This window comes from Lingula anatina, chromosome 8 (genome assembly GCF_051362555.1).
Source record: "Lingula anatina isolate TDL-2025a chromosome 8, LinAna3.0, whole genome shotgun sequence".
Taxonomy (NCBI): Eukaryota; Metazoa; Brachiopoda; class Lingulata; order Lingulida; family Lingulidae; genus Lingula; species Lingula anatina.
The window spans coordinates 17790236-17813158 of NC_141774.1; the positions used below are offsets into that span (position 1 = coordinate 17790236).

The following is a 22923-nucleotide window of genomic DNA, read 5'->3' on the forward strand; positions in this document are numbered from 1 at the left end:
GCTGCTAAAAATCCTGAAAATGTAGCTTGTCATGTCTCATCCCAATTAGGCCATATATAATAAAGTTATCGAAATGAAGAGTGAAAATCCTGAAATCTGGCATAATGTAGAAAACTTTCACCCATGTTGATGACCCAGCTCTATTTTAGTCCTGAGAATCATATTATAATTTATATATTTGAGTACAATAACTAATAAGGAAAAAGGCTAATTTGACAACAGATGAATAACCAACATACCTGCTACTAAATTTTTCTGGCTTTTCCTCCCTTGCATTATGAAAGTCTAAGCACACATCAGCATCAACTCCAATGCCAAAATAATTGTTCATTACAAACATTGTAGACTGATCCTCGTTTGTGTTAGCATCTAAACACTCATTGGCTAAATTCACTCGCGTTTCGTCTTGTTCTTGTTCATTGGGATGGAATATGACGGTCCATCTGAAATGGGATTGGAATATAAGTAAAAGACTCAAAAGAATGACCAGAAATATTCAACACAATGGGGCAGGCTTGTGTTTGCTTTTGATAAATAATATAGTTCATCTGTGATTGTTGAAGGCCTTTCTCTTTTTGCCATTGTGAGTGTAAAAGTTCTTTCTCTTCTCGCGATGGTTTCTCATTTTCACCGTTTTCCAATTCAAGTTTATACATTTCTCAAAAGAGGCAGAATTAGAGTACTTTCAGATACATTTTTGTCCTTACCTGTCTAACTGTATCTCCTCTGCCTCTTTCACGTCCCTTAGTACATTCAGATATGTTTTTATCCTTACCTGTCTAACTGTATCTCCTCTGCCTCTATCACGTCCCTGAGTACATTCAGATATATTTTTGTTCTTACCTGTCTAACTGCATCTCCTCTGCCTCTATCACGTCCCTGAGTACATTCAGATATATTTTTGTTCTTACCTGTCTAACTGTATCTCCTCTGCCTCTATCACGTCCCTGAGTACATTCAGATATGTTTTTGTCCTTACCTGTCTAACTGTATCTCCTCTGCCTCTATCACGTCCCTGAGTACATTCAGAGGGTCTTCACCGCCAGTGTAGCCTGGACCCCAACGCAGGACTCGAGCTAAATCATTACCTAGAAACATTAAAGGGAATGGCATTAATAAAACTTATTCTCAATAATCTGTATAAAATACAATTACATGTATTTTGAAGAAAGAGTTCTGATTACGAAGAGTAATGTTTAAGTTACGGCAAATATCTATTGGTTTTCAACAATTTGTTCTCCTGCTTCTATATGATACTCTTTTTTTTTTCTCTGCTGGCAATTCAGTGGAGCTCTGTGGATTGCCCACATTGTGACAATGTCACACCTAACACAATTCAGCCACAAATTGCTCTAGTCGGTGCTGCCCCCTACCTGTGCCCAGTGGAACTATCCCCATGGGAGGTGACTGGCATACAGCATCTTGGCCCACATTGTCAAGACAGGACAGCACCCATCCCACGGTGCCATCACCGCCACACACCAGAATCTTGTAGTACGGGATGTTACGGAACACATACAACCTGGAGAAAGGTATACTTTTTTGTAAAGATTCAAAAAAATTCTTATACAACTTGTTTCACACTTAAGTACTGAATGTTTCGGACTACATAGAATCTGAGGAAGGTACTAGTTATTATTCTGGTGACCACCAAAATCTCTACAAAATTTCTTTGTAAATATTTAAAATTTCATACACAACTGTTTGGTAACAATTCATTACATAACACAACCTCAAATTATTTTTCTGGTTTTACCTTACTAATTGCTTGTGTTTTACTCCAAAATTTGCAAAATTTGCAAACCTCAAAATAATAATAAAAATAATAATAATAATAATAAAATTTATAAATAATTCGGGCATAGAGAATTCCAAGCATTATTTTAGGTAACTCTCACCCTGGTAGAGGTCCACCATATTCTAAATTGAACACTTGGTGTGGATTGAGTAGCTTCCTGAAGGAACGGATCAGTTCCAGACCCTGACAGCCCCCACTCTTTACATTCACAAACACCAATAAAGGAATGACATTCTCTGGGATCATATGAGGCTGGAAAGAAAAAATTTAAAAATAAAAATTCAAAATAGAATATTTTAAGTTATATTTAAGATTCATACTATTAATTTCAAAGAACCTTTTGAATTCACAAACACCAATAAAGGAATGACATTCTCTGGGATCATATGAGGCTGGAAAGAAATTTGAATAATAAAAATATTTGAGAACAGATAATTTTTAATAAAACTTTGTATTCATACTATTTATTTTATAGAAACTTTTAAATTCACAAATGCCAAAAAAAAGGGGTGGGGGGGGGGGATGGGATTCTCTGGAATCATCTGACACTTGAATAAATAAAATATTAGGAGAAAAGGAAGAAAAGCACCCCCTAAACATTCACCTTAACATTCACCCCTAAACATTCACCCCATTTCAGAGCACACTCATTCATAATGCATTTGCTTTAAGCTACATTATTAAGACTGGCGAACCAATGGGAAAATTGTTACAAAACTTTATAGAACTACTACAGGAATTAAAGACTAACTGTTTCTAAAACATCAATACAAAGAGTGCCTAATTTATACAGCTGTTCTTTATCAGAGATTTTTAGGCAGACTTACCTGTATATTGGGCAGTATTTTCAGGCACACTCACCTGTATATTGGGCAGTAGAAGAACTAGGAGCTGTTTTTCATCAAAGATTGCATTTTTAAGCAGACTGAAAGCACTGGTAGCTTCCTCAGTAGAATTATATGTCAGCACCACTGACCCATACTCATAATAGATCACATCTATATCTGTCCAACGATTTCCTGGAAAAGACGGTTAACACATCTGAGACAGCCTCGTTTCCTATAGAAGATACTTTAGACATTGAACAAGATTGTACTTCCCAGAAATAATTGAATTTCCTAGAATAGCTATTTGAAACACTGAAGAAGCTTCAAAATCTAGTTCATATCTAAAAAAAATTGTATTTCCCAGAAAAGGTTGTATTTTTAGAATATATGATTAAAACATCTACAAAATTGTTTATCTAAAAAAATATATCAAAACATTTATCAAGAAGGTATTTCCAGGAATACATCTTCAAAACACATAAATAGACAAGTGACATTTTCTGGAAATGATTTATTGATATTTGAAACAATCAAGATACATTTCCGCAGAAAAAAATATTAGTCAAATGCTCTGCAGATGCCTTCTTTCATAGGAGTCAATTCGGGTTAAATTCTAAGTACGCAATAGCTGAAAAAGGTTTGAAAAAAAAATACAAAAACTTTAAAAAATATTCTAAATGAAAGTTGATCCATGCAGTGGTGTTACTCATAATGATGAAATTTATAACTGTTTAATTTTTACACAATAAGCTGATGAAGTCCCAAGTGTTGGGAAGAAGGCTTTCCAGGTATCCTTTCAGCTTATTGCGAAAAAAAAAAAGTGAACCGTTTTAGATTTCATCATTATGAATTAAAATGAATAAATAAATACACACACACAGACATTTATATCTTACCTTTCCCCAGATTATCAATTAAAATCTTCTCATACTGTTTTTGCGACAAACCGCTGGGTAAATTCCCCACAAACAGGGCCACAGTGGGTCCATGGGGATCCTCCTGCTGTTGGATATAGAATCGCGTCATGCGGTTCTGACGCAGCGACTCCTTCCTGGTCTGCTGTATAATCTGCCATGGCCTCTCTTTGGCCTCCATCCTCCTCTCCGCCACTCCTCTGTCCAGCAGCACCTCGATGAGTTCATAATGCTCGGGGTCCGTCATCTGGAAATACAAAGTAATGAAGAGTACTGATAATGAAATTTCTATGTTTCTGAAAAAAAATGTACTTTTCGGTTTTCACACCTGCAACACCAGTTCCATTTTCTAAGTGAACATATTTTTATAATTTTTATTACAATGTACTAACAGTTCCAGTTTCTAAGTGAACATATTATTATAATTTTTATTACAATGTACTAGCAGTTCCAGTTTCTAAGTGAACATATTATTATAATTTTTATTACAATGTACTAACAGTTCCAGTTTCTAAGTGAACATATTATTATAATTTTTATTACAATGTACTAACAGTTCCAGTTTCTAAGTGAACATATAATTATAAATTTTATTACAATGTACTAGCAGTTCCAGTTTCTAAGTGAACATATTATTATAATTTTCATTACAATGTACTAGCACTTCCAGTTTCTCACCTCCACTCCAAATTTCCCCAGCGCCATCTGGATCACCTCCACAGCAGTGGTCTCCTTGGTGACAGGGATATTCTTGGGACCCATATTATTCCTATGGACACAAAAACAGCGCATTGTTTACATAGCTTTTTGAGAAAATACCTCAAATCACAAAGGACTATTGCTATTTTGAATGATACATACATACACATACAAGCAGACATGCACATGTACACTCACACATTCAATCACACATGATCATACAAAAACCCAGACTTACATATAAGCACATATGCGCACACACATACACACACGCGCGCACACACACACACACACACACACACACACACACACACACCTTAGACCTCCAGGATATACTCTAATATAGCCCTGGTCTGGGTCTCTCTCCTTATACCGCAGGAAAATGGACGGTCGTTTGCCTTCGGTGCGAAGTTGACGACCAAGCAGAGGTTCCACCTCGTCCAATTCGCGCTCCTCGTTCTCTGCAAGAAAAAAACCTGCAACATGAAGGAGCAGTGTTAGACGGCTGTGATAAGAGAGAAAGCGCCAGGGAAATTTGAGACATAAAGCCATGAAAATAAATAACGTTACAAAAGTGAATAAACTATTACAAAAGTGAATGAGAAAGAAGACACACAAAGCATTACATTAGTCCTCCTTTTAGTCAAATGCAAGTGTAATTAAAGACACATTTTAGTGTTGTCAGTATAAGGAAATAACAGAATCTGAACTGCTAAAAACAGAAAAATAAATTCAAGAAAGTCAACGCTATGTTATCTTGAGCTATAAGATAAACAGATCCACAAAAGTTACCAGTCTTTTAGTTGGGGCTAATTCAAGGTCATTTGTGACACTATATTTTCTGTGCTCTGATCAAAATTCAATTTTTACCTTTTTCCACAGCCTCTGCTATGTAATAATTCTGTGGATCATCTGATATGTGGAATGTTCTTAAAGCAGCTTCCTGGAAAACAAAATAATACATTGAAATGCTATATGATCTGTTTAGGAGCAGAAATCTGAGGTATATTTATGAAGGGGGCCTTCAGTTTCGGCTTCCTTTGCAGGTTGGAGTGATGCCAGCAGATGCTGACTGCTGGTCCTGATGGCAAAGAATTTGCCTCATTTAACACTCAATCTGTCCTAGAATATAATCTTTTTCTCTTGTAACGAAAAATTTTCTTAATCTGTTCTATGACATTCTGAAGGACTTCCTAAAAACAGTCCTCCAACTGTTATATTCATTACAGAACAACATTAGAACTGTAAAACAAGGCAGCAAAGCTGTCAAATGTACAGACAAAAAACAGAAAATAAAGATGCAAAATAGGTCATTTTGTCAATTTTGATGCAATAATAAATAATGCTTATAATAGCACTGTCAGTCAACACTGAATTTTAATCATGCACAACAGGTAAAATGGTCAATAACATGAGCGGACCCAGAGATATTTTCTGACAGTATTCCAAAGTATCTATTTTGATCCATCCTCCATTTTGATGGTCTTCCAACAGAAGAAAAAATAGATACCAGGCAATATAAACTTAATAACCTGACTGTCTTCCGGAAGTCCCAGAAGATGGTCTCAATCTACCCTTTCAATAAGATTACAGTTTCAGGACCATGAGAGTTCAAATTCACATGATGTAAGTCTCAATATTTGAAAAATGATGACAGTGCATAAAATAATATTACATAAGTAACATAATGTTTAAAGACATAAAAAACAATACAACTGCTTATGTGGAAAAACAGAAATGTCAGAGTCTCAGGCGGATGAGAGTTTAAAGTCACAAATGCAAGTGTTTGAGAAAAAATTATAAAGGAAAACAACAAAACTAGAAAAGCACTCCGAGAGTGCAGACCTCTGCCAAGGTAGCAATTGTTGATTATTATTGATTTTTGTCCTCTTTGGCCCACTTCTGACAGTTCCTGAAAATTTCAGCAAAATCAGTCCATAACTTTTTGAGTTATGTTGATGACAAACAGGGGTGAAAATATAACCTCCTTGGCAGAGGTAAATATAATTCCAATGAAGCTGCTATTCAAACTTTTAATCTTTCAGTTTGATATATATATATATATACACTTATTTGCAATATTAAACAAAATTTACCTGCATAATTATCACTGCTTCCTTATTATTAATCTAGCAGAGAGCTTAACCTATGGGAGTTTACAGGGAAATATCAACAAGTGTGCTTTATGTAATCTCAAATCACAAGTGTGCTTTATGTAGCCTATCAATTAGGCAAATTACTTTATAACTGAAATTAGCGAAGTGATACCCAAGGGAAATTTATAGACTGACCCTCTCAAAGGTCTTTCAGGCCCATAAGTCACAACTTAAGAAGAGCACAAAACAATAATGCACAAAATAGGAGACTACCACTTCTGATGCAATAATACATTATGTTTAACTGCACAGTCAATATCAAATTTTAATTTTGCACAACAGGTAACACCGATGAGAGTAAAAGCATAAGGCTTCAGGCCCATCAGAGTTCAAGTTTATACTTAGAAAGTGCCAGAATGAGAAAAATGAAATTTCACACAAAATTGCATTAAATTCAATAATAAATGATAACCCAATTGACCTGGCTTTCTAATTTGAACTGCATGCCAATCCTAAAAATCATACTCTTAAGTTAAATATAATAATAAATAACACAGTTTTCTTTTCATAATGTTTGCAGTAGCAGTGCAAAAAGATTATTGTCAATTTTGATGTAACATTACATAATAAATTATAGAATAATTATCACCAATTTTTGATTATTGACTATAAATAGCATGAACATGTAGAAAATTTGATTACCATCCGGCTTCATGTCCATGGGAGCTCCGAGTCCCACAATGAATATGCCAAAAAGATAATGAATATTTCACTAAAATGAATAACTTCCAGAAAAAGAAGCCCATTAGACTGCTTTTCCAACTTGGGCTGCATTTTAGTCCTGTGTTTCTTTTTTGAAAGTTTGACAATCATAACGAACACGGTTTTCCCATCATGGTCATCATGGCAGATGTGGATGATTGAATCTGACAAACTGCAATGATATGAGTTTATTTCCGTTTTGGACACTTGATTACACAATACATGATAACAAGTTTACCATCATTTTTACATAATCAACTAACAATGTTGTAAAGATGCAGGAAATATCAAACACACACTTTTACGTATCTTATTAGTTCAATAATGAGACTGTTAACATGCCTAAGAATTGAATCTGAGGAAATTTGAAAAAACAGTACAACTTCTAAAATAATGGCCCGATAACACTGATTTTCGAACTCAACCTGCATTTTTGTAAGATTGACCACTCCTGTGAGTATAATGACAATTGGCTAAGCTGTTTTTCTTATATTGTGTTATTAATGTTGCATATATGTTGAAAAAAGTGAAAAAACAGCATAAAAAAAATTAAAAGAAAATGTAAAATAAAACATGACAAAAAATACCAATAAAGCTGCTATTCAAACTTTTAATCTAGCTGTACAATTACTAACATGATATGAATAACCCTATTGAGTTTGAGAATAATAAGGCACTGTTATTCATCTTTAGCATTAATGTAAGCGTTACACAAATTTTTTTTTGTAAACTTATTTTCCATATTAAATAACATTTACCTGCATAATAATCATCGATTCCTAATTATGTGACACAGTTAAGAAAGCTAAACCGATGGGACTTTACAATGAAATCTCAATGTGTGTTTATGTAATCTCATTTAATACCCACTTGAAAATTAATTAAGCAAATTATTTTATAACCCTGAAATAACTTGAAAATCAATTAAGCAAATTATTTTATAACCCTGAATTAACTGCCTACTATCCATATACATTTATTGCACCAAATAGCACTGTACTGCATTGCTTTCAAAACAGAAAACAATTACGATGGTTTTCCAACACAAGCTGCACTTCACTCTTTTCAGTAAGGTTGATTATCATAAGTAAAATGGTTTTCCCTTAATCGCTATCCTGGCAGCAGTGTCCAAAATAGGGTTTTCTTTAACTTTCATGCAATATAACATAATACTTAACAGCATAATGACCATCAAATTTTTTATAAAACAAGGCAGCAAAGCTGTCAAATGTACAGACAAAAAACAGAAAATAAAGATGCAAAAAAGGTCATTTTGTCAATTTTGATGCAATAATAAATAATGCTTATAATAGCACTGTCAGTCAACACTTAATTTTAATCTTGCACAACAGGTAACATGGTCAATAACAGGAGCGGACCCAGAGATATTTTCTGACAGTATTACAAAGTATCTATGTTGATCCATCCTCCATTTTGATGGTCTTCCAACAGAAAAAAATAGATACCAGTCAATATAAACTTAATAACCTGTCTTCAGGAAGACCCAGAAGATGGTCCACCCCTTCAATAAAATTACAGTTTCAGGACCATGAGAGTTCAAATTCACATTATGAAACTCTCAATATTTGAAAAATGATGACAGTGCATAAAATAATATTACATAATGTTTAAAGACATAAAAAACAATACAACTGCTTATGTGGAAATACAGAAAATGTGCAAAGCCCCAGGCAGATGAGAGTTAAAAGTCACAAATGCAAGTGTTTGAGAAAAAATTATAAAGGAAAACATAACAAAGCTAGAAAAGCACTTTGAGAGTGCAGACCTCTGCCAAGGCAGCAATTGTTGATTATTATTGATAATTGATTGATTATTGTTCCAGACCACCACCAAAAATTAATCATTGTCCTCTTTGGCCCACTTCCGACAGTTCCTGAAAATTTCTGCAAAATCAGTCCATAACTTTTTGTGTTATGTGGATGACAGACAAACGGGGGTGAAAATATGACCTCTTTGGCAGAGCTTGAGGTAAATATAATTCCAATGAAGATGCTATTCAAACTTTTAATCTTCCAGTTTGATATATATATATATATATATATATATATATATATATATATATATATATATATATTATTTAAAACTTATTTGCAATATTAAACAAAATTTACCTGCATAATTATCACTGCTTCCTTATTATTAATCTAGCAGAGAGCTTTACCTTTGGGAGTTTACAGGGAAATATCAACAAGTGTGCTTTATGTAATCTCATTTAATGGCCTATTAAGGCAAATGACTTTATAACTCTGAAATTAATTTAGTGATACCCAAGGGTAATTTACAGACTGACCCACTCAAAGGTCTTTAGGCCCATAAGTCACACTTTAAGAAAAGCACAAAACCATAATGCCCAAAATAGGAGACTACCAATCCTGATGCAATAATACATTATGTTTAACTGCACAGTCAACATCAACTTATGCACAACAGGTAACACAGACGAAATTAAAAGCATAAGGCTTCAGGCCCATCGGAGTTCAAGTTTATACTTAGAAAGTGCCAGAATGAGAAAAATGAAAATTTCACAAAAAATGCATAAATTCAATAAAAATGATAATCCAATAGAGCTGGTTTTCTCATATGAGCTGAAGGCCAATCCTAAAAATCGTATTTGTAAGTTAAAAATGATAATAAGTAGCACAGTTTTCTTTTCATAATGTTTGCAGTAGCAGTGCAAAAAGATTGTTGTCAATTTTGATGTAACATTACATAATAAATTAGAGAATAATTATCACCAATTTTTGTTTATTGACTATAAATAGGATGGACATGTAGAAAATATGATTACCATTCGGCTTCATGTTCATGGGAGCTCTGAGTCCCACAATGAATATGCCAAAAAGATAATGAATATTACACTAAAATGTATAGCTTCCAGAAAAAGAAGCCAATTAGACTGCTTTTCCAACTCAGGCTGCATTTTAGTCCTGTGTTTCTTTTTTGAAAGTTTGACAGTCATAAGTAACACAGTTTTCCCATAACGGTCATCAAGGCAGCAGCACCCAAAATTGTGTTTTCTTCTATTTTGATGCAACATTACATAATGCTTAACGGCATAATGACCATCGATTTTTAATAATAAAATATAAGTGTCATGAATTTTCAGAAAATGTGACTAGCATGGGTCTTCAAGCCCGTGGAGGTTCTAAGTCACACCTTGGAAATGCCAATATGTGAAAAATTACATTTTCACAAAAAACTGTTTAATTGCCAGAAAAATTTACCAAACAGACTGCATTGCCTACTGAAGCTGTATTTTAGACCCATGTTTCTTTCCTGTAAGTTTGAGAACAGTAATTGACACGATTTTTCTTAAATGGTCATCATGGGAGCAGTGCCCAAAACAGGGGTTTCTTCAAATTTTGATGCAACATTACATAATGTTTAACAGCATAATGACCATCAATTTTTAATTATAAAATATTAGTATAACGCATATTCAGAAAATGTGACAAGCAAAGGTCTTCAGGATCATGGAACTTCAAAGTCATACATTGAAAATGCCAATATGTGAAAAATTAAATTTTCACAAAAAAACTGCTTAACTACCAGAAAAATTTACCAAACAGACTGCATTGCCTACTGAAGCTGTATTTTAGTCCCATGTTTCTTTCCTGTAAGTTTGAGAACAGTAAGTGACATGACTTTCCTTAAATGGTCATCATGGGAGCAGTGCCCAAAATAGGGGTTTCTTCAAATTTTGATGCAATATTTTTTTTTTTTTTTTTTTTTTTTTTTTTTATTCAGTAGCAAATAAATATATAATCTTACATTTTTACATTTTTTGACTTATGAATCGCACACAAACACCCCCCCCCACACACACACATTTACATACTTTCTCTCTCAGTAAAAAAAAAGGTTGTACAGTTACAGTATTGCATAAACGGGTAGAGATTGACAGTTCATGTTGTTAACATTACAATTGAATTCTAAGAGATATATCATCAGCTGGTTGCTTGTCAATTAAGTTGTAATATGCGATCAATATTTTCCCATTTTCTTTTAACATGTTGTTGTTTTTGGTCGGTATACATATATAAAGAATATAAACAAATATTTCTGTAATAATTAACGTATTGTCTGGTTCCTTCCCATGTTGGGATTTCTGTTTTCGTTCTACATAAACTAATATATTTCTATAGTATCATGGATATTCAGAAAATGTGACTAGCAAAGGTCTTCAAGCCCGTGGAGGTTCTAAGTCACACCTTGAAAATGCCAATAAATGAATAATTAAATTTTCACAAAAAACTGTTTAATTGCCAGAAAAATTTACCAAACGGATTGCATTGCCTACTGAAGCTATATTTTAGTCCCATGTTTCTTTCCTGTAAGTTTGAGAACAGTGAGTGATATGATTTTCCTTAAATGATCATCATGGGAACAGTGCCCAAAATAGGGGTTTCTTCAAATTTTGATGCAATATTACATAATGTTTTACAGCATAATGACCATCAATTTTTAATCATAAAATATTAGTATCATGGATATTCAGAAAATGTGACTAGCAAAGTTCTGCAGGCTCATGGAACTTCAAAGTCACATCTTAAAAATGCCAAACTGTAAAAAAGACAGCACTGTTCTGAAATGGGTTTATTTCCATTTTAACACTTTTTAAACAAAACAAAATGAACAGTATACTTCCATTTTTATATGACCAACTAAGAAAATTGATGAGATGGGAAAAATATCAATAGAACAGTGTTAAATGTCCAATTTCCTCCATTCTGAGATTCTGAACATAGTTGATGATTGAATCTAACAAACTGCAATATGATATGATATGAGTTTATTTCCATTTTTGACACTTTATTACACAATACACGATATCAAGTTTACCATCATTTTTACATAATCAACTAACAATGTTGTAAAGATGCAGGAAATATCAAACAAACACTTTTACGTATCTTATTAGTTAAATAATGAGACTGTTAACATGCTTAAGAATTGAATCTGAGGAAATGTGAAAAAAACAGCATAACTTTTAAAATAATGGCCAGATTATGCTGATTTTCCAACTCAACCTGCATTTTAGTAAGATTGACCACTCCTGTAAGTATAATGACAATTGGCCTATCTGTTTTTCTTATATAGTGTTATCAGTGTTGCATATATGTTGAAAAAAGTGAAAAAATAGCATAACTCCCCTAAAAATGGCTTGATCATGCTGATTTTTGAACTTGATCTGCGGATTATGAATCTTCATCAGTTTTGTAAGTTTGAAGCCAAAAAGTAAAGCTGTTTTCCACTTATAGTGTTATCGGTGCTGCATATATGCTGAAAAAAGTAAAACAAGGCAGCAAAGCTGTCAAATGTACAGACAAAAAACAGGAAATAACTATGCACAAAATAGGCTACTGTCAATTCTGATGCAAAAATACATTATGTTAAACTGCAAATTCAACATCAAATTTTAATTATCCTCAACAGGTAATACCAATGTAATTAAAATATGTGACAAGTTTACACTTTGAAAATGCATAACTTCCAGAAAAAGAAGTTCCTTAGACTGCTTTTCCAACTCAGACTGCATTTTAGTCCCGTATTTCTTTTTTGAAAGTTTGGCAATCATAAGTAACATGGTTTTCCCATAATGGTCATCATGGCAGCAGCACCCAAAATTGTGTTTTCTTCTATTCTGATGCAATATTACATAATGGTTAACAGCATAATAACTCAATTTTAATAATAAAATATACGTATCATGGATTTTCTGAAAATGTGACTAGCATGGGTCTTCAAGCCCGTGGAACTTCAAAGTCACACCTTGAAAATGCCAATATGTGAAAAATTAAATTTTCACAAAATAACTGTTTAACTGGCAGCAAGAATTATCAAACAGACTGTATTTCCTACTGAAGCTGTATTTTAGTCCCATGTTTCTTTCCTGTAAGTTTGAGAACAGTAAATGACATGTTTTTTCTTAAATGGTCATCATGGGAGCAGTGCCCAAAATAGTTTTTTTTTCAAATTTTGATGCAATATTACATAATGTTTAACAGTATAATGACCATCAACTTTAATAATAAAATATTAGTATTATGGATATTCAGAAAATGTGACTAGCAAAGGTCTTCAGGCCCATGGAACTTCAAAGTCACAACTTGAAAATGCCAAAATGTAAACAAGACAGCACTGTTCTGAAATGTTTTTTTTTTTTCCATTTTTAACAATTATCAACATAAAACAAAATTATCAGTTTTCTGCCGTTTTTATATGATAAACTAAGAAAATTGATGAGATGGGAAAAATATCAACAGAGCAGTGTTAAATGTCCAATCTCTTCCATTCTGAGATTCTGAACATAGTGAATGATTGAATCTGACAAACTGCAATGATATGAGTTTATTTCCATTTTTGAAACTTTATTACACAATACACGATAACAAGTTTACCATCATTTTTACATAATCAGCTAATAATGTTGTAAAATTGCAGGAAATGCCAAACAAACACTTTTACGTATCTTATTAGTTCAATAATGAAACTGTTTACATGCCTAAGAATTAAATCTGAGGAAATGTGAAAAAACTGCATTTCTTTAAAATAATGGCCCGATTACGCTGATTTTTGAACTCAACCTGCGTTTTAGCAGGAATGACCACTCCTGTGAGTTTAATGACAATTGGCCTATCTGTTTTTCTTATATTGTGTTTACAGTGTTGCATATATGCTGAAAAGTGAAAAAAAAAAGCATAACTACTAAAATAGTGGCCCGATCATGCCGATTTTCGAACTTGACCTGCATTTTGTGAATATTCATCAGCTCTGTAAATATACAGCCAAAAAGTAAAACTGCCTTCCACTTATCGTGTTTACAATGAAAGTGCATGGTGCCGGCGACAGCGACAGTGACGGCAACGACAGACGCAGGTGATGGCAATATGTACAGACACATCTGTACATATTAACTGTACTGTTTGAGAACAGTAAGTGACATGGTTTTTCTTAAATGGTCATCATGGGAGCAGTGCCCAAAATAGTTTTTTTTCAAATTTTGATGCAATATTACATAATGTTTAACAGCATAATGATCATCAATTTTTAATAATAAAATATTAGTATCATGGACAAATAGTAAACGTGACTAACAAAGGTTTTTAGGCCGATGGAACTTCAAAGTCACACCTTCAAAATGCCAAAATGTAAACAAGACTGCACTGTTCTGAAATGGGTTTATTTCCATTTTTAACACTTTTTTAACATAAAACAAAATTAATAGGTTACTGCCATTTTTATAAGATCAACTAAGAAAATTGATGAGATGTGAAAAATATCAATAGAACAGTGTTAAATGTCCAATTTCTTAGATTCTGAGATTCTGAACATAGTGAATGATTGAATCTGACAAACTGCAATGATATGAGTTTATTTCCATTTTTGACACTTTATTACACAATACACGATAACAAGTTTACCATCATTTTTACATAATCAACTAACAATGTTGTAAAGATGCAGGAAATGTCAAACAAACACTTTTACGTATCTTATTACTTAAATAATAAGGCTATTAGTATTAACATGCCTAAGAATTAAATCTGAGGAAATCTGAGGAAATGTGAAAAAACAGCATAACTTCTAAAATAATGCCCCGATTATGCTGATTTTCGAACTCAACCTGCGTTCTAGTAAGACTGACCATTCCTGTGAGTTTAATGACAATTGGGCTTACTGTTTTTCTTATATTGTGTTTACAGTGTTGCATATATGCTGAACAATGAAAAAAACGCATAACTACTAAAATAGTGGCCCGATCATGCCGATTTTCGAACTTGACCTGCGTTTTAGTAAGATTGATTATTCCTGTGAGTGTCATGACAACAGGCCTAACGGTTTTCCTTAAAATGTGTTTACAAGGTTGCATATATGCTGAAAAGTGAAAAAACAGCATAACTTCTATAATAATGGCCCGATCATGCTGATTTTCGAACTTGACCTGCGTTTTATGAATATTCATCAGCTCTGTAAATATAAAGCCAAAAAGTAAAACTGCCTTCCACTTATCGTGTTTACAAGGAAAGTGCACGGCGACGGCATCGGCATCGGCATCGCCATCGGCGACGGCGACGACAGACGCAGGTGATGGCAATATGTACAGACACATCTGTGTCTGTACATAAAAAAACAGCATAACTTCCCTACAAGTCACCCGATCATGCTGATTTTCGAACTTGACCTGCGTATTATAAATATTTATCAGTTCTCTAAGTTTCAAGCCAAAAGCCAAAACGGTTTTCCAGTTATCATGTTATTGGTGCAGTATATATATGCTGAAAAAAGAGAAAAAATAGCCTAAATTCACTAAAAAATGACCCAATCATGCCGATTTTCGAACTTGACCTGGGTATTATGAATATTTATCAGTTCTGTAAGTTTGAAGCCAAAAAGTAAAATGGTTTTCCACTTATCATGTTATCAGTGCTGCATTTATGCTGAAAAAAGAGAAAAAATAGCCTAAATTCATTAAAAATGACCCAATCACGCTGATTTTCGAACTTGACCTGCGTATTATGAATATTCATCAGTTCTGTAAGTTTCAAGCCAAAAAGTAAAACAGTTTTCCACTTATCGTGTTATCGGTGCTTCATTTATGCTGAAAAAAGTGAAAAAACAGCATAAATTCCCTATAAGTGACCCGATCATGCTGATTTTCGAACTTGACCTGCGTATTATAAATATTCATTAGTTCTGTAAGTTTCAAGCCAAAAGAAAAAACAGTTTTCCACTTATCGTGTTATCGGTAAAAGTGCACGGCGACGGCGACGGCGACGACAGACGCAGATGATGGCTATATGTACAGACACATCTGTGTCTGTACATAAAAATAAAAGTATCATGGATATTCAGAAAATGTGATATGGAAAGGTCTCCAAGGACATGGAAGTTAGGGTCACACTTTCAAAATGCCAAAATGTTAACAAGAGATAACTGTACTGAAATGATTTTCTTTCCATTTTCAACACCTTTTTTACATAAAACCATCATCAATTAACTGTCATTTTTAAATGATCAACTAGGAAAATTGTTGACATAGGAAAAATATCAATAGAACAATTTATAATGTCCAATTAGCTCCATTTGGAGATTCTGAACATAGTGAATGATTGAATCTGACGAACTGCAATGATGAGTTCCTTTCCATTTTTGATACTTTATTACACAATGCAGGATAATAGGTTTACCGTCATTTTTATATAATCAACTAACAATATTGTTAAGAAGCAGAAAATGTTAAAAAAACACTTTAACATATCCAATTAGTACCATTATGAGACTGTTAACATGCTTAAGAATTAAATCTGAAGAAAAACCACTTATATACAAAAAGGCTAATAACTTCATCAAAACTTAACTGATCAAGCTTATTTTCAAACTTGATCTGTATACTGGTCAGATTGATCACTCCTGTGAGTTGCAAGACAAAAGGCTGATTGGTTTTCCTTAAAATGCGTTATCAGTGTTGCATGTATGCTGAATAAAGGGAAAAAAACAGCATTACTTTTGTAAAAATAGTCCAATCATGCCAATTTTCAAACTTGACCTGCGTATAATAAATATTCACCAGTTCTGTAAATTTCAATCCAAGGAAAGGAAAAACATTTTTACACTTATCATGTTATCGGTGTTATAAAAGTGCTGAAAAAATTGAAAAAAAAAACAGGATAACTTCCATAAAAATTGCCCGATCTTGAACTTGACCTGCGTATTATGAATATTCATTAGTTCTGTAAGTTTCAAGCCAAATGAAAAAACAGTTTTCCACTTATTGTGTTATCAGTGCTGCATATATGCTGAAAAAAGTGAAAAAACAGCATAAATTCCCTAACAATAATTGAATCATGCTGATTTTCGAACTTGACTTGCGTATTATGAATATTTATCAGTTCTACAAGTTTCAAGCCAAAAGGTAAATTGGTTTTCCACTTATGGTGTTATCGGTGCTGCATATATGCTGAAAAATAGTGAAAAAACAGCATAAATTCCCTAAAAATGACCCAATCATGCTGATTTTCGAACTTGACCTGTGTATTATGAATATTAATCAGTTTTGTAAGTTTCAAGCCAAAAGGTAGGATGGTTTTCCACTTATCGTGTTATCGGGGTTGCATATATGCTGAAAAAAGTGAAAAACCAGCATAAATTCCCTAAAAATGACCCGATCATGCTGATTTTCGAACTTGACCTGCGTATTATGAATATTCATCAGTTTTGTAAGTTTCAAGTCAAAAGGTAAAATGGTTTTCCACTTATCGTGTTATCAGTGCTGCATATATGCTGAAAAAAGTGAAAAAACAGCATAAATTCCCTAAAAGTGACCCGATCAAGCTGATTTTCGAACTTGACCTGCGTATTATGAATATTCATCAGTTCTGTAAGTTTCATACCAAAAGAAAAAACAGTTTTCCATTTATCGTGTTATCGGTAAAAGTGCACGGCGACGGCGACGGCGACGACGGCGACGACAGCGACGACGGCGACGGCGACGACAGACGCAGATGATGGCTATATGTACAGACACATCTGTGTCTGTACATAAAAAATACACCAAATGTTCTAGAATAGATTGAGAACCGTAAGTGAACGTTAAATGAGACAAATTTTCTTAGAGGCTTTCTCCACGTTAAACCCCTCCCCTTCACCTAAAAAATTTTCAAGTAACACATTTCACAAAAATCACATTATTTCGGCTGAAAGAACTCATAAACCAGTGGCTTCACGAAAAATTGTTATAACTGAAGAAACGTGAAAGGCTCAGACTATGACCCAACTGTGCCTGTACATAACGAAGAGAGCTTATTGAGAAACATTTACCACTTTCTGAGAACTATTTACCACTATCTGAGCACAACTTTATACTACCTGAGAAATATAAATATTTACTACTATCTGAGAAATACACACATTTACCATTATCTGAGAACCATTTATACTTACCACTATCTCCTTTGAGGTGGCTTGTCTCGGGACTGAGATTGTCCTGTACAGACGTTTCTTCATTGAGCAGTTGCCATCAAACACTTTGATCACTTCTGTAACAAACAAGGAAAAATTGCTTATTTTGCTGTGAAGTTTGCATTAAGGACCTATTTCTCCCCAAAGGATGTGTCAAGTTCACATGGTAGTGAAACTCTACTGGGCAGGTCCATTATTATGAAGTTCAGAGTAAAACCCAAATCAATTCACACATTATTTTAAACACTCGTGTCTGCTTGTCAGGTCAATTGAAACAATCACTTGTATCATTACTAAAACAATATTTGTTATCATTTCTATTATCATTGATTATTATAATCTTTATCACTTTCTATAAGGCCTTAAAAAATGATCATATTCTTCTTATTATTATTATTCTTTAAGAGATATTTAAGTCATTATTCTTCAAAATAAAAAAATACCCAGTAACAGTTTAAAAATATATATGATTATGAGATATTTATGCCCTTATTCTTCGAGATAAAAATATCCAATAACAGATAAAACAAAATGGGATAGAACCTCCACCTTCATCCCTCTCTTTGGGTTCTTTTTCTTTGGGTGACCTCCTCTCCTCCTCCTCTCCCTTAGAGTCTCCGCTAGATGACCACTCTTCTGACACGGTACGCTTTGGGACTTCAATGGCTTTCTTGGTGATCCCTATAATGGTCTCCATACTGACATCCATTCTAGGAATAGTGAGACAGCTGGGGGGAAGCAGGATGTCCTTCAGGATGCCAAAGTTGCACTCCTTAGGGAGCTGTTGATAGCACTGGGCATGGGCCTGGAATGTATTGCAATTTTAAAAACTTGTCTTCAAAAAAAAAAAAAAAAAAAAAAATTTCGGCATATGTCGAATGTACAGTTTTCCCCATGTAAAAAAATCGCGAGAGAAGCTACTCACCGTCATCCCGCACCACTCACACCTCATCCCCGTGAGACACTCTGAGGACCAGCAAGTCTTCTTACACAGCAAACACTTGGAGTTGCCTGGTAGATTACCCTCCCTCCAGTGGTGGTACTGTATGACAGCCATCTAGAATAGTCACAGTTATTATTTTATTTTTTTTAATTTCCTGGATCTGCCCAGTAAAACTGACTATGTTCTGTCTTGTTATTATACTTGATGTGAGTCTGCCCACCAAAAAAAGTTTTTTATCAATGCCAAAGAGGTTCTGTTTTCACCTCCATTCATCTGTAAGTTGGTCTGTTTGTTTGTTTGTTTGTTGGTCCGCTTGTTTGTTTGTCCACTTGTTTGTTTGTCCACTTGTTTGTCACCAGCCTAACTCAAGAAGTCATGGATGGACTTTGTTGAAACTCTAAAGATAGGTCTGAAACGGGCTCACCTTAAAATGAATACACCTGATGGTGATCAGTGACAATTTACCACCTGGACTTGAGACTTTTTTAACAATTCTTCCCTCTTGTAAGATGGGGCCAATATCTTTGACCGTGTGCAATGAATGTCCCCTCAACTATCACAATTAGTCAGAGTCCTTGATACTTTATTTACCGTTACTATATTTACTAATACTGTATTTACTGTTACTGTACTTACTGTTACTGTATTTACTGTTACTGTACTTACTGTTACTGTATTTACTGTTGCTGTACTTACTGTTACTGTATTTACTGTACTTACTGTATCTTGGTGTGGTACATAAGTTGCACACTCTTTACAGTCACTGACAACAAAGTCCTGACACTCCATGTGCACATAATATTCACAGACTTGAAAAGTGAAGGAGGAAATATTTTCAGAAACATTTCAAATAAGACTGTATTTATTACAGCTACATACTTTAACGAGAGAAGGGATGCATCAATCTTGTGCATTCATCCCAAACTTTTATTCTAAAAATGTAATTCATTGTGCTGTACACTAACAAATATATTCTCTATTACTATACAAAACTGTATTGTGTCCAAACAGCAAAAGAAAAAAAAAAAAAAAAAAACCAAACCCAAATCAAATCTTTGAGAAAAACTGATTAAAGAGACAAAAAATTTCATTTTTTTTTTAGCAAAATAAATCCTCAGCTTATGACAGAAATTTCACAAGACAACTCAAGGCCAGATAATTATTCAACAACAATTGTGACTCACAGACAAAATTATATCGGAGAAACTACAGATTTGTTTTAATTTCCCACCAGGTGGAGTTCATGTCAGTGACCTACTTTCACAGCGGCTTGCCCAGCCATCTTCCAATCTCTTGCGGCAAACATTACAGAATTTCCGCTTGAAATGTCCCGGCTCGGACCAGCAGTGCGCCACGGGATTCTGTAACGCATGTTAGATGGAAAAATACAACAAGGTCAACATAAATGTTATGCACAGGTCAACACACGTTATGCGTAGGTCAACATACATGTTATACAAAGGTCAACTTATGCATATGTAGGTCAACACACTCATATTCCACACACGGTTCTGTAATGCAAGGTAGACTGTAAAATACAATAATTTCAACACAAGTTCTATACAGATCAACATAACATGTTGCAGACAGTGTCTAACAATTAATATAGTTCAAATACCAATAAAACAGAAGCTTTACACACAGGTCAACTGTTTGTAATGTTAATGTTAACATTCTAAGAAAGTCAATATACTGATCATACAAGAGTTAATATATATGTCACATAAACAAAACACTGATCAACATATTGTCATACACAGATAAACAAATGTGTTACATTCAGGTCAACACTTTCTATCCACAGGTCATTTTTTTTATTCAATTAGGTCAATACTGTCTATGCATGGGTCAACAAATTTGTTATTATATTCAGGTCAACACTTTCCAGTGTCAGGTCAACAAATCTATTATATATTCAGGTCTATGCTCCCTATGCAAATGTGCATAACTATATATGCAGAAATATACTATAAATACTATACTCTCTGTTGAGAGCAAATCACCACATTTAATACACAAAAATTAACTAGGTTTACATTTAACTGAAGTTAACAAACAACTTAACTTGTTATGGATAGTTAAAGTATTTGTAATACATGCTATGTGGATTAACATTGCTGGCATCAATACTGCTGTGCACACTAAACACTGTTGTTAGTACAACTACACAACTGTATTAAATGCAGAAATATATATCACAATTTCCCCCATTCCATTATGTTATCACATAATTTAAAAGTTTTCAATTACTTTACTTTTCATCTGGCACCTTGACAAAACCAAAGAACATTGACTTTGCTTTTCATACTTTGACATACTTAATTTTAATTCATGGTCAAGATCTCTAAAGAAACCGAGAAAAACTATGCTCATATGAGGGCCCATTAGACCAGAGCCCTATTTTACAAAAAGGTCTAAGTTCTTGGACTTAATAAAGACTGCTAACTTAGGCTAGTCAACTAAGCAAACTGACTGTGTGAGAGAGCTCTGTTAACGCCAACCCGCCCACTCTCCACGTATTAGACAATTAATGTAATGACTCTATCTTTTCAATGGGAAAAATTGCACATTTTACAGATACAGTATTTTTTTTACATAATAAATTCTTAAAATCAAAACATTCCTATTGAGCCAAAGCAACAAAACTGAGGCGCAGACTACCTTATACTAGTAATTCAGTTCTCTGCAAAAGCAACACAAATACTATACAGTAACAGGTTTTTTACAGATAAAAGTCACATATCTAAAAGATTGATATTTTTTGTCCATTGAAAAGATCCCAAGTCATTACCATACAAAAGTGCCAATTTTGACCAAAATTTGGTCCTAAGTTTTCTACTGCAGACAGACCCTATAGGACCCATAAGTACCCACATCCCTAAATTAGAGAGTGCTGTTACCTTGATAAGGTTGGTGGCTATACTTGTACAAGGGGAGACCACGGTCTTCAGACAGCGGTCGTGAACCACAAAGTTACAAACTGGAAAAGCAATGAAATAGGCTTCAATTTATGAAATATGATTTCAAACAACAACAAAAAAAATGTAATTTATTGTAACAGTAGTCAGGTAGCAACAGAGGACCTCAAAGTTACAATCTGGAAATACAATTAAATAAGTGTCAAATTATATAATATAAATTAAAACAAAAACCAACAAACAAAAAAATGTAACTCGTAACTGGAAATACAATGATATTCGTGTCAGTTTATGAAATATAATTTTAAAATAAAAACAAAAAAAAAAAAATTGTAACATCACTCATGTTGCAACAACTGTAGCAACAAAGATTTACAAACTGGAAAATAATACAATAACATTAGTGTCAGTTTACGAATGCAATAAAAAACACATCAAGTTTTATCAGTTGTGACAGCACAAAGGTACCCACAAAGAGCACAAAGTTTTAAACTGGAAATACAACAAGATAAGCCTCAGTTTAGGAAATGAAACTTTCAAATAATGCATCAAATTTCACTTGTTGTGATAGAACTCAGATAACGATCAAAGACCACAAAGTTTTAAACTGGAAATACAATAAGACAAACATCAGCTTATGAAATATAATTTTAAACCAAAAACCAAAATTGTAATTCGTTGTGACAGCACTCAGGTAGCAACAGAGGACCACAAAGTTTTAAACTGGAAATACAATAAGACAAACATCAGCTTATGAAATATAATTTTAAACCAAAAACCAAAATTGTAATTCGTTGTGACAGCACTCAGGTAGTAACAGAGGACCACAAGTTTTAAACTGGAAATACAATAAGATGAGCATCATTTTAGGAAATAAAACTTTCAAATAATCCATCAAATTTCCCTTGTTGTTCCAAAACTTAGACAACATTCAAGGACCACAAAGTTACAAACCGAAAACACATCAGTTTATGAAATGTGAC

The 22923-nt window shown here is 33.7% G+C and overlaps 1 protein-coding gene across 4 annotated transcripts in view; it reads right to left on the reverse strand.

The window, feature by feature from the left end:
- LOC106167846 (diacylglycerol kinase theta) overlaps nt 1-22923 on the reverse strand; it is a 37907-nt gene that overhangs the window by 8670 nt on the left and 6314 nt on the right. Inside the window, exons 2-16 of one of the 4 annotated variants that reach the window (XM_086994558.1) lie at nt 21923-22002; nt 20281-20383; nt 19743-19831; nt 19005-19136; nt 18623-18884; nt 18062-18156; nt 5109-5181; nt 4555-4714; nt 4218-4308; nt 3522-3786; nt 2660-2817; nt 1899-2050; nt 1374-1522; nt 980-1088; nt 240-443 (exon numbers count right to left, since the gene is read on the reverse strand). In XM_086994558.1, coding sequence (XP_086850684.1) covers nt 240-443; nt 980-1088; nt 1374-1522; nt 1899-2050; nt 2660-2817; nt 3522-3786; nt 4218-4308; nt 4555-4714; nt 5109-5181; nt 18062-18156; nt 18623-18884; nt 19005-19136; nt 19743-19831; nt 20281-20383; nt 21923-22002 — 2122 coding nt within the window. Of the gene's footprint in view, nt 1-239; nt 444-979; nt 1089-1373; nt 1523-1898; nt 2051-2659; nt 2818-3521; nt 3787-4217; nt 4309-4554; nt 4715-5108; nt 5182-18061; nt 18157-18622; nt 18885-19004; nt 19137-19742; nt 19832-20280; nt 20392-21921; nt 22003-22923 lie in introns of all 4 variants that reach the window. The other 3 variants (XM_086994557.1, XM_086994559.1, XM_086994556.1) reach the window with 3 other exon arrangements.